General features: G+C 41.4%; 1 protein-coding gene across 1 annotated transcript in view; it reads right to left on the reverse strand.

The window, feature by feature from the left end:
• The window catches only part of epas1b (endothelial PAS domain protein 1b), an 81,836-nt gene that overhangs the window by 22,998 nt on the left and 45,976 nt on the right, over positions 1-12,862 (reverse strand). The window contains exons 5-6 of the mRNA XM_038303130.1: positions 8,805-8,920; positions 7,807-8,009 (exon numbers count right to left, since the gene is read on the reverse strand). Of these exons, the coding sequence (XP_038159058.1) occupies positions 7,807-8,009; positions 8,805-8,920 (319 nt within the window). The remainder of the gene's footprint in view (positions 1-7,806; positions 8,010-8,804; positions 8,921-12,862) is intronic.

A 12,862-nucleotide genomic window follows, 5' to 3' on the forward strand; every position in this document is an offset into this window, starting at 1 on the left:
TTAACAACATTACCAGCAATACCTGCAGGTGACAGATGGGTTTGAAAAAGTTATCAAAAATCCTTTCGGAAAATCAAGAAGAAGGACTCAAATTAAAACAAAATGGACACAAGTAGAAAAATCTATTGGTGAGATCTTTATGATCAAAGGGTTGTTTTCTACGGTTTAAAGGGAGAGTGTTGGCCTAGTGGTCAGAGCAGTGCACTGTGCTCTGAGCAGTTCCCGGTTCAATCCCCACAGCCTCCACACTGCTCCCCGGGTGCCGCACAATGGCAGCCCACTGCTCCCCAAAGGGATGGGTTAAATGCAGAGAGGTAATTTCTCCACTGTGAGATCAAAAAAATTCAATTATTATTAATGGGCCAATTAGCAGTGTCACCTGAATACAAACATTACAATTTTCAAAAGTCAAAACATGAAATCCCTGAAACCATCTTGAGACATTAACTTTTCTTTGCAGGTTTGTTTTAAAAATTCTCAGTCATATTTGGGGCTAGATTTTTATAATGTTAAAGCTTGTAACCTTCAGTGTTTGAGGTCATATCCATGTAAATGTAACTTTTTAAACAGTTAAGAGTTTGTTTGTTTTTAAAGGCAGGGTATCCAATGTATGATCACATGAGGAAAAACCCTACCTTCAGATGTAGACTGTATGTTATCCTTGGTGCAGGAAAACAAAAACCAAAAACAACAAACCCTGGTTGACACTGTGCAAGCTGAGCAAACTGAGGACTTTGGACTTGTTGCTTCTTGTTGAAACCTTTTCTCTTTCCCTTTTTTTCCCCTCCTCTCATCTCACCACCTCCTTTGTTTCTCTTCATAGCCGAGCCAAAGAAATACTCTGTCCCGTCTCTAATGAGCCCAAGTCCGGGCAGGGACCCACCTATGGGACGCTCATTTGTGTAATTGGAGAAAAGATTTGAGCAGTTATTAAACTGGACTTACAAATATAAACAATGAAAGCGGTTCCTTGTTTTTGTAAATGCTTACATTTCCTTTAGTCGGGAAACCTTTGTCCTACATAACCACCTTGATAGGATTATATGCGTACGAGTGAGTAGTGTTTGTGTAAGACTGCTGCAGCGCTTCTTATATAAATCAGCAGCTATAAAAAACAAAAACAAAGCCCTGAGGATGGTGGACAGTGATCCATGGGTAATTACCTGTTGATTTGCTCTGACAACATCTTATTGGGGTATTAATGTTTCATCCCTGGCTTAGAGCTCATGGTGTCGATCCTGCCAACTCCCACTGATCAGTCAACAGAGCGTAATCAGTCAGAAAGAAGGCCGTGTTTGTGTGTGTGCTGCAGAAATGTTCCTGTTTTGATTGGCACAAGTCCAGAGTGTGAAGCTGGAGTTCCTTGTGGCAAACTCCTCTGAACCCTGATAGAGGATCTGTCAGGAATGAAGCAGGCATTTATCCTGCATCATGTTTGTTTGCAATGTATACAGCATTTATTATCAACAATGAACTGTAATTTATGAGTTATTTTAAATTCATTGAGCAGTTTATACAGACATGATATATGCAATTTTGTAATGTGAGGCAGAAAGCTAGAAGATAAAGTCCTCATTGCCAGTAAGCGCAGCGCTCCACATCTCTGCCAGACGGTTGACAGTTGTGTTAAAGCTGAAGTTTGGAGCTAACCCTGAAAAAGTTTTGACACTCAACTGAGGTTCCCCTACGTTGTTGCTTTAAATGTCTTCTGGCAAACAGTTAACTTATCTGTCCAGGGGGAAAGCGGCATGGTTTCCCTTAGCTTAATAAGTCACGGCTCACATACAAAAGTTTGACAGATCCTGGTTTTGCTCCTATTTGGTTATGTATTCTTTGCTTGAATTTAAGGAATGTCACACTTAGAAGAAAAAATAAGCTCTGCCAACGCCTGAGCTTAGTCTCACTGAACTAGATTGAAGTTAGTCATATACTATTCATTTAGGTGCAGATTCCTTGGTGTTGGCAGCAGCATCGTAACCAGAAGGAAATATTTATATATTTTGGACCCATAAAAATTTCTAAAATAATTAAAAAATTTTTTTGTTATTTCCAATTAAATTGATATCGCTTTCCTGATTCTGCATTATCCGAGACATCTGTAGGTGTGATATCTTCAAAAACTTATAATTTCATTAAACATTGTTGCTGTGACCATAAACTTAACAAAATGAGAAAAGTAAAAAGTTAAGGGTCTGCAAAAAGAAAGAAAATTACAAATTTGGTCTTATAATAACAAAAATTACATTTTATTTGAATAGAAATATGTTGGGTGAAGTTATTAGCACCCTTAGAGTGATAATTGCATACCAGCGCTCCACAAAGGTCTGCTTAAAATCTAAAACAGCATTTAAAGTAATTTTAATTAGCCAAAACAAGGAAAGCACCTTTCTTATACAGTATGGAGGTATTGCCCTTCCCCCACCTGTTACTGTGCAATGCTGGTCAGCGAGCTGATACTATGCAGCTGCCTTTCTTTATTAGTTTACAAGGTAGAAGGTTGTGCTGCTTGGTAACATTTCTTATATAACCACAGTTTTCAAACTAGAAAAAGCTGTTTCGGAGAAACAGCAAAGTGGGAATGCTGTTTTCTGCTGAATGAAAAAAGAAAAAATAGCTAAAGAAAGTAAATAAGGGGAAAAAACTCCAGAAATTAAATAAGACCATATGAAAATTTGATAGAAAGTAATCAGAAACTTCGAACAGCAGAAAACAATTGAATCATCTGAAGATTTTGTAGGGTAGAATCATTTAGCAGAACAATGGCACAAAAAGACTCATCTTACAAGCTGCACAGCCAAACCATACATGATATCAAGAAAAATCATTCAATGTGAGCACTAGAAGGGTCTGATTATAATATCTCCCAAGTTTCTAGAAAATTATGAAGAAGGGATGCCTACTGCCTACTCGGGGAACCGGTCATTAGGGCCCATACAAGTTATAATGGGGCTCCCCAGACTGATTGCCTACACCAGTGATGAAAGGACCATTGGCGGGCTCAGCCCGCATGTTACGAGCTGTTGTAGTGATGAAAGTACCGTTGGCAGGCTAAGGCTGCATGTTACGAGGTTAGCAGATGCCTTATTACAGTGGAAATGTTAGAGCCTTATTAAGGAAGGTGCACTGATGTGTGTTTTCAACAGGCCTTGGTAATGTAATTTTGAAGAAATTGGTTAAGTTCAGGTCATAGCTACGAGCCATACGGCACAATGAATGAGTTTGCATAAGGAAGAGGCTTTTATTTTGAAGAATCCCTGTAGTCTTATTTTTAAGGGTCTACCATTGATGTGTGTCAAGGGAAGGGTCATGCCCGGCAGTGATATAGAATCCCTTTCTAAATGTGAAATCACTGGTTTTCCATGTTATTGGGTGAATAAATGCTGTATTAGAGCGACTTTTATTGTGAAATTTGCTGTGGGGAATGTTTTGAAAAGGTCCCTAGAGACTAATAGAACTAAGCTGGTGGAGTTTGGGTCATAAATGCTGAGCCATTCGCATCAATTAGTCTGGAGTCTTATTTTGAAAGTCTATCAGGGTTGTGTGTCAAGTAGGGGTGGGTATTGCCAAAGAAGTCACGATTCGATTCGAATCACGATTCACAGGCCACGATGCGATTCTATCACGATGCATCACGATACTTGAATTATTGCGATGCATTGCAATATTTTCTCCTCCATGTTTTGTTTTTGAATGACTCGGCACAGTATCCCACGGCCGGAAATGCTTGTGACACAAGGCAGCGTGCGTCAACACATTTGCAGCGACATCTACTGGACTGGAAGTGGTATTGCACTTGTTTTTGGCTGATGTTCGCCAACCATTCATGCAATTTTATTTATTCATTTTTTTAAATTAATAATCGATTCTTGGCATCAAGAATCGATGCAGTAGTTCACGAAAATTAGAATCACGATGCATCATCATCACGATTATTTTGCACACCCCTAGTGTCAAGGGAAGGGTAATGCCCAGTAGCCATCCATCCATCCATCCATCCATCCATCCATCCCACTCACCCATCCATCCATCCATCCATCCATCCATCCATCCATACATCCATCCCACTCACCCATCCATCCATCCATCCATCCATCCATCCCACCCATCCATCCATCCATCCATCCATCCCACCCATCCATCCATCCATCCATCCATCCATCCATCCATCCATCCATCCATCCATCCATCCATCCATCCGCTTATTCAGGGGTCGGGTTGCGGAGGTTGCATCTTCAGTAGGGAGGCCAGACGTCCCTCTCCGCAGCCACTTCGGCCATCTCCTCTGGGGGAATCCCAAGGCGCTCCCAGGCCAGCCGAGAAACATAGTCCCTTCTGCGTGTCCTGGGCCTCCCCCTGGTTCTCCTCCCGTTGGGACGTGCCTGGAACACCTCACCAGGGAGACGCCCAGGAGGCATCCTAACCAGATGCCCGAGCCACCTCAATTGGCTCCTCTCGATGTAGAGGAGCAGCGGCTCTACTCTGAGTCCTCCCCGGATGACTGAGCTCCTCACCCTAACGTTAAGGGAGAGCCCAGACACACCACGAAGTAAACTAATTTCAGCAGCTTGTATCCGGGATCTCATTCTTTCGGTCATGACCCAAAGCTCATGAACATAGATGAGGGTAGGAACATAGATCGACCAGTAAATCGAGAGCTTTGCTTTTTGGCTCAGCTCTCTCTTCACCACAACAGACCGGTACAGGGCCTGCTTCACAGCAGGCGCCGCACCAATCTGCCTATCGATCTCCCGCTCCATCTTCCCCTGATTCGTAAACAAGACCCCAAGATACTTAAACTCCTCCAGTAGGTGCAGCACTTCCTTCGCAACCTGGAGAAGGCACTCTACCCTTTTCCGGCTCAAGACCATGGTCTCAGATTTGGAGGCAATGATCTTCGTCCTGATGAAGCCAAAAGAACCACATCATCTGCAAATAACAAAGATGCAATCCTAAGGCCACCAAGACAGATTCTCTCAACACCTTGGCTGCGCCTAGAAATTCTGTCCATAAAAGTTATGAACATAATCGTTGACAAAGGGCAACCTTGGCAGAGTCCAACCCTCACCGGAAACGAGTCAGACTTACTGCCGGCAATGCGGACCAGGCTCTAACACCGGTCATAGACCATAGACGGTCAGAGACCTAACAGCCCCTATTTCATGGCCAGTAGTCATTTCCAAATGTTAAATCAGTTGTTATCCCTCCATTAGATTAATATATGCTGAATAAAGTGGCAGAGGTAAAATCCCTTTGAAGTTCCATTACCTTGACGATGCCTAATGAGCCTGTCAGTGACAGAGAGAGATACGCAGCACTATTTTTCCTTTCCTCTCAGGTTTTTCTGAATGGGAAAATGGCTCAGTACAAACGAGTGCTGCAGAAGTAAATGGTATCCAAAAAATAGAAAATTACGGTTTGCCTTCAGTAAATGTTTTTTTTTAGATACCAAACGATAAATGGTATCTAAAAAAAAATATTTGAGCGAAAACCGTAAATGGTATCTGAAAAATTGTTTCACCATGAGCATCAGCTATCCCTCGACTTTGATTGTGCTAACTTTCATGTTTCTACTAAAAACTATGAGGACACAGTGACGATGTAAAAATGTGGTTTGTTTCAAAAGATTTCAGTCTGGGCCTTTTTCCCAAAATCATTATTTTCCTATGCCAGAACAGCTCAGCTAAAATGTTAAACCATAAATGATATCAAAAAAAGTCCTTCAATGTGAGTGCTAGAGGGATCTGGAGATGTTTTATACCAACTTCCATGTTTGTACATGAAATGGTTAACAAGTCGCAGCAATACGAAAACAATTGTTATTTTGGATTTCGTCTGCGGCTCTTTGAAACTCTTTCATTGGATTTCTATTGGGGGAGTGTGGAGTTCTTTGTGGTCTGGGCCAAACTACAGGAAAAGAGTAAATCCCACACAAATGAGGGTAACATTTCCTGAATCCTAAGAAAAATTCCTACATTTTGGTGTATAATTTATTTAAATTGAGTGAAAAATGAGGGAGTGAGAAGAATTTGTTCTGAAAAACCAGAACAGCTCAAAAGCTAAAGCACGCACTCTAGCACTCTAGCAGTCCCCCCTTGGACTTACATTATAAAATTGAAAACCTGAAATTTTTTTATAAAATGGAATCACAATTTTACAAAAACCTGTAAAAGATATCAAAACGCTGACTAAAACAGAAATAGTTTAATATTTGGAGAACATCATAAAAGTTGAATGGTGTTTCTAGCTGAAAGTATGCTGAAGTAGTCCAAACAGCCTGAACTTTTAGCTGAATTTTGTTGAAATCTGAGAATTCTACATGCATTTCAATGGGGGGAAAAAATGCAGAAAAAGCTGAATATGACGAAAGCTGACGAAAACAAATATCTTTACCAGAAGATATGGCATAATTCTCCTGAACAAGCCAAACGTTTTGTTTCCAAAATTGGAACCGCAGTAGTTAAAGTCAGAAAAAAAAAGAGCAAAACAATAAGTGGGAATGCAGAAGCATTAGGAGTGATGTGTCTGTGAAGCAGCAGGATGCAGGCTAGTAAGCAGAACAGCAATTAACTAAGTGGCTAATGTTAGCTTGTTCTATTTGTGTTACCCTGTAAATATCTAAACAAGCCATGAGGATAACAATTTTAACAATAGGAGTCTTTATGTAACGGTATGCATTAATAGGGTGTACCTATTAAAACATGGAGGCACCTGGTGCAAAACCAACAAGGAAACGTAGATGAAGCTAATCAACAGTTACAAGTTACGTTGTTGACTTTAAACAGAAACATCAAAGATTCATAGAAAATGCCAATTTATTGCTAATTCTTCACTTTTAAACCAGTTGCTCCACCCTCTGCACCATCTCCATTAGACAATCAACTCTTACCTGGTTTCCCCCCACCGCTCTGTTAGCTCCAATTAATCTGAACTGATTATTTCATAATCCTGCTCTGAGTCATCCTTCAGTCACATCTATGCCTACTTTGTGCTGGTCGAGGTTTGGGGCATTCAATACGTGGAGGACAATTTGCTGGTCAATTGCTCCTGAATACCGAATCAGCAGCTGGCAGCTGGATGTGCCAAACTGGCAACCATGCAGGGATTACACAAGCCCTTCCTATGATGTCATTTTGATGACAAAAATTCAACCACTACAAAAAAACTAATCACACCTTTGCTGATTTCATAGGAGCTAAGATAGAAGCAGCAGCTAAAAGCTGTTGACAAATGAAATTATCATTAATAGATTATAAAGTCTGGTTTTATGGGTCATTTTGGAGGAAAACAGCACAGCAGCCAAACGCCTCATTTCACCTACATTATGCAGTGGTGTGCATAAACTCTCTGAAGGGCAGGAGGGAATAAAAAAAATAAAGGGAATGTATAGCGAGTCTTCAAGGCTGTAGAGGGCACTTTAGCATGTGTGTTTCAACAATTGGGCCACAAGGGGGGGCAGACTCTCCCTGCAGGGCTTTAAATTGCCAGTTTTTACTTGCATTTTAACAAAAAGTAGTTTGGTGTGAACAATGGCAGTTTCTGATACGGGCGACATGGGCAGCCGTCCAACTCGGCTTTGCCATATAGGGCGGCATTGGCAATGAGACCCACCGGCCGCGTGCACGCCCTCACGCTCAAGCATGTGTAAATAATATGAATCATTATAATTAGTGGCATGCCACAGATTAACCCCCACCATGCAGGTGCTCCAGCATGCACTCCCTCTAGTGCATGAGACTGTTTGAGTTCAGACTGCTGCAAGGGCGAGCTCTGAGTCACATGGAGTAATAGGCTTCCTGCTCCCCTTACTTGTTATCGCAGTAGGTGAACTTCATGTCCATGCTGTGTCGGCTCAGGAACGTCCTGCTGTCCAGCGGGGCATCAATGTTGGACGGGTGCGGGATGGGTTCGCACATCAGGACAGCACAGGTGAGCGGAGGCTCCTTGTAGCCACAGAGGACTCGTGACGGGCAGCCGTCGTACATCTTCAGGTGGCCGGTGCAGTGCAGCACCTATGAGGGCAGACGTCTGGGTTAAACTGACTGGAATAATTCACATGTAGTCCATCCTTAAACTAATACATTTACATTTATCTATGTGGGAAATTCTTTTCATGTGCTTTATGCACAACTCAATACTGAACTTAAAGCAGCTTCTTTGTTTCCCGTCTTTCTCTCTTGGATGAGCCGTTTAAACTAGGTGTGACTGGCCATTGTCGCCATGGTTACCGACGCCATACACACCTGGCTTAAAAGTAGAGTAGAGGATTTTCACACATTTTTGAAAAGACTTGTCCTCTCTCTAGTTAAAAAAGAAATGCACGTGCACAACCCTGTACCAGCTACTGAGAGGGAACGCCTATTAAACGCGTGCGAGAGCGTTTACCACCTCGTGCACACTCTGTTTAAAAGCTGCTGTTTGCTCATAGAAGCTTAGTTTTCAAAAGAAGATTTGCAATTTTTTCCACTACTGTATGTCAGACTCACTAGCAGTAAGTGAAAATGGGGACAAGCATGTAGGACTGCCTTTTGTAAACATATCACCAGAATGATTAACAGTTAAGAGCACCACTGATTTAGATGATCCACCCAGAAAAGAACATCCTCCACTATACCTTTAATCAGGTCATACATTAGGGAAAGACAGGAAAACAAGGAGCTGCCTTAAGTTCAGGTTAGTAGTCGAGTTCGGCATAGAGCCCATTTGTATGGATATTATTACCTACCAAGTGAATATGCATCCATTTTAGATCCTGAAGGCCTTTACAATAAAATCTGATGAATCCCTTTAACATCTGCAGACCTTACCTTCCAGCTTGCTGACTTGAGATTAACAGTGCGCCCTCTGTTGGTCACTGTGCATTTCATCCTCATGAAGAAGTCTCGCTCTGTGCTCAGGTCTTTGCTTTTCTTATGGAGGCTCCCTTGAAGACAAAACAAAGCTCATGTTGCACACCGCAAACGCATTCTCTACAGCAATGCAAAAGACCAGCAAGACATACATTGTTTCATTTTTATTAATTAATGCATAAGTGGAGGAATTCTATTCATATGTTTTAAATAATTTTTTTAAGTATTCAATTTACCATTCTGAAGGTATTTCTAAGTAACTTATGGTAGATCTAATCATATACAGGTGCTGGTCATAAAATTAGAATATCATGAAAAAGTAGATTGATTTCAGTAATTCCATTTAAAAAGTGAAACTTGTATATTATATTCATACATTACATACAAACTCATATATTTCAGATGTTTATTTTGTTTAATTTTGATGATTACAAATGACAACAAATGAAAATCTCAAATTCATCATATCAGAAAATTAGAATATTGTGAAAAGGTTCAAAATTGATGGCCCCTGGTGCCACACTCTAATCAGCTAATTAACTCAAACCACCTGCAAAAGCCTTTAAATGGTCTTTCAGTCTAGTTCTATAGGCTACACAATCATGGGGAAGACTGCTGACTTGACAGTTGTCCAAAAGACGACCATCGACACCTTGCACAAGGAGGGCAAGACACAAAAGGTCATCGCTAAAGAGGCTGGCTGTTCACAGAGCTCAGTGTCCAAGCACATTAATAGAGAGGCGAAGGGAAGGAAAAGATGTGGTCGAAAAAAGTGTACAAGCAAGAGAGATAACCGCACCCTGGAGAGGATTGTGAAACAAAACCCCTTCAAAAATGTGGGGGAGATTCACAAAGAGTGGACTGCAGCTGGAGTGAGTGCTTCAAGAACCACCACACACAGACGTATGAAAGACATGGGTTTCTGCTGTCGCATTCCTTGTGTCAAGCCACTCTTGAACCACAGACAGCGTCAGAAGCGTCTTGCCTGGGCTAAAGAGAAACAGGACTGGTGAGTGGTCCAAAGTCATGTTCTCTGATGAAAGTAAATTTTGCATTTCCTTTGGAAATCAAGGTCCCAGAGTCTGGAGGAAAAGAAGAGAGGCACTTCATCCACGTTGCTTGAAGTCCAGTGTAAAGTTTCCACAGTCAGTGATGGTTTGGGGTGCCATGTCATCTGCTGGTGTTGGTCCATTGTGTTTTCTGAGGTCCAGGGTCAACGCAGCCACATACCAGGAAGTTTTAGAGCACTTCATGCTTCCTGCAGCTGACCAACTTTTTGGAGATGCAGATTTCATTTTCCAACAGGACTTGGCACCTGCACACAGTGCCAAAGCTACCAGTACCTGGTTGAAGGACCATGGTATCCCTGTTCTTAATTGGCCAGCAAACTCTCCTGACCTTAACCCCATAGAAAATCTATGGGGTATTGTGAAGAAGAAGATGCAATACACCAGACCCAACAATTCAGAAGAGCTAAAAGCCACTATTAGAGCAACCTGGGCTATCATAACACCTGAGCAGTGCCACAGACTGATCGACTCCATGCCACGCCGCATTGCTGCAGTAATACAGGCCAAAGGAGGCCCAACTAAATACTGAGTGCTGTACATGCTCATACTTTTCATGTTCATACTTTTCAGTTGGCCAACATTTCTATAAATCCTTTGTTTTTATTGGTCTTCAGTAATATTCTAATTTTCTGATATGATGAATTTGAGATTTTCATTTGTTGTCATTTGTAATAATCAAAATTAAACAAAATAAACATCTGAAATATATGAGTTTGTATGTAATGTATGAATATAATATACAAGTTTCACTTTTTAAATAGAATTACTGAAATCAATCTACTTTTTCATGATATTCTAATTTTATGACCAGCACCTGTAATCGTGCATTTTACAATTTCCTGGTAGCCTTTATTTAATATTTTCATTATGTATTTAATAAACAAATAAATAAATGTGATATTGAGATATTTCATGGTTTATTTATGCATTTCATGGGATATTCAGATTTATATATTTCGCCCTCCAATTTCTTAAAGGATAACATCACAATGATTGTGAAAACCATCTCATTACACCCCTCCTAAATGAAGGATCTATTTTATAAAAATCTTAATGTGGACTGAGGGAAAAAAGATTGATGATTTCACAGATATCTAGCTATAATAAGGAACTATATCAATAAAGTGTCATTAAAATGCAACACACATTAACCTTGTCTTATTAAAAAGCATATGATTTGTTATACTTTGCCTTAATCTACATACTGCATACATCTAATTTGATTAGAAAGACAGTAGTATGAGTCCTACACATCAGTAGCTACAGATTGGATTCAAGCTGTGTCATAATCAGAAAAAAGAGCAACTATGATAAAAACTATATTTATAGTTATATAAATATCATATTTATATCCTGCTTTGAAGTAAAGTATGAAATCATGGTCAGCTGTGTGCCTATGTTATACCAGCTAAAACCGAGCAAGTCTCCTCTCTGCTCTCTTCGCTCTGACTGCATGCAGGCCTTTCAGGTGAGGCAGCTGCCTGTGCCTGTGAGACAACACTTAGGCTACGTTCACACTGCAGCCTGAAGTGACCCAATTCCGATTTTTTTGCCCATATGTGACCTGTATCAGATCTTTTTATGACAGTCTGAACGACACAGATCGGATTTTTTCAAATGCGACCCAGGCCACTTGGATATGTGGTCCTGAATCCGATACGTATCTGATCTTTTCAAATGCGACCTGTGTCTGTACGGCCAGGTCGCATTCATCCGACCTACACGTCATTGATACTTGACAAATGTTACTAAACGTTACTAATCTGCGTCCTACTAAGCGGAGGCGGGAAAAACTAACAACCATTGCGGAAGATAACACAGAGAGCAGTCAATGGAGAGAAAGTGAGGTTGCTGACTTACCCCAGGCTCACACCGACTCCGGTCTTACCGTTGCGGTGCGGTGGGTGCGGCGCCGCAGTGATTCCAAGTCATTAAAAAGACGTAAACCTCTCTCACCGGCTGCTGAGCTGTCCGGCTGCGGTTACCGAGACACTCCGTCGCTGCAGAAAATTCCGCAAGAAAGCTATCCTTGCGGCGTGCCGGAGCCCTCCGCAACAAGCTCTCGCAAAAATCCTTTATTTGGGCCGTGTTATCGCGTGAAGTTACGTGAACTCAAGTGAACTTCTGTTAAATCTCCGGACCTGTTGCCGGAGCCGCAGAGCCGCACCGCACCGTAGTCAAAAGGGCGGTGTGAGAGGGGGTGTGCGGGAGTTGGGGTCTCCGTCAGCTCGGTAACCGCACCGGAGCCAGTGTGAGCAAGGGGTTAATTCATATTTGGGAGATAGCTCGATTCAGATCAAACTCGAAGGGTCTTACCGGAACCTGGCTCTCTTTCTTTTTGATCTTCTTAAAAAGATTTCGTTCGTAATGTGCCTGCTCCTGTTGGAGAAGAACTTAAAGAACGCAATATACGCTGCGGTATTACGAGTCATGTTTACTTCCGCAAACACTGAGGACGCTTGCTACATGTGACGTCATCGCGTCCTCGAGTGCGCATGCGGGACACTTCAGTTGAACGCTTTCAGTTCACACAGTAGATCACATACAAGTCGCATATACTTGGAAGTGTGAACGGACACGCAAAAAAATCAGATTTCACAAAAAAAAATCGGAATTGAGGATTAAGGCCTGCAGTGTGAACGTAGCCTTAGGGAAGCAGAGAGAAACTCGGGCAGCTCTCAGCTCCTGTCACATATTTATTAGTAATGCTAGAATGATTGCTGCTTTCATTTGAACTACCTGAACTCACCAGAAAAGTCATTAGGTTTGTCTCTAGTTATTTATTCTTTTGAAAAAATGTAAATAAATAAATAAATAAATATATTTGCCATACGGGTCTGAAGAGTACCAGAATACATCTCCAGCCATCTTTCTCTACTGAAAGCAGCACAGCTTCATCTATTAGCCAGGAGCCATAGGTGTTGGCTTTTCAAAATGAAGTTAATG

This window comes from Cyprinodon tularosa, unplaced genomic scaffold (assembly GCF_016077235.1).
Source record: "Cyprinodon tularosa strain WSP-4 unplaced genomic scaffold, ASM1607723v1 ctg505, whole genome shotgun sequence".
NCBI lineage: Eukaryota > Metazoa > Chordata > Actinopteri > Cyprinodontiformes > Cyprinodontidae > Cyprinodon > Cyprinodon tularosa.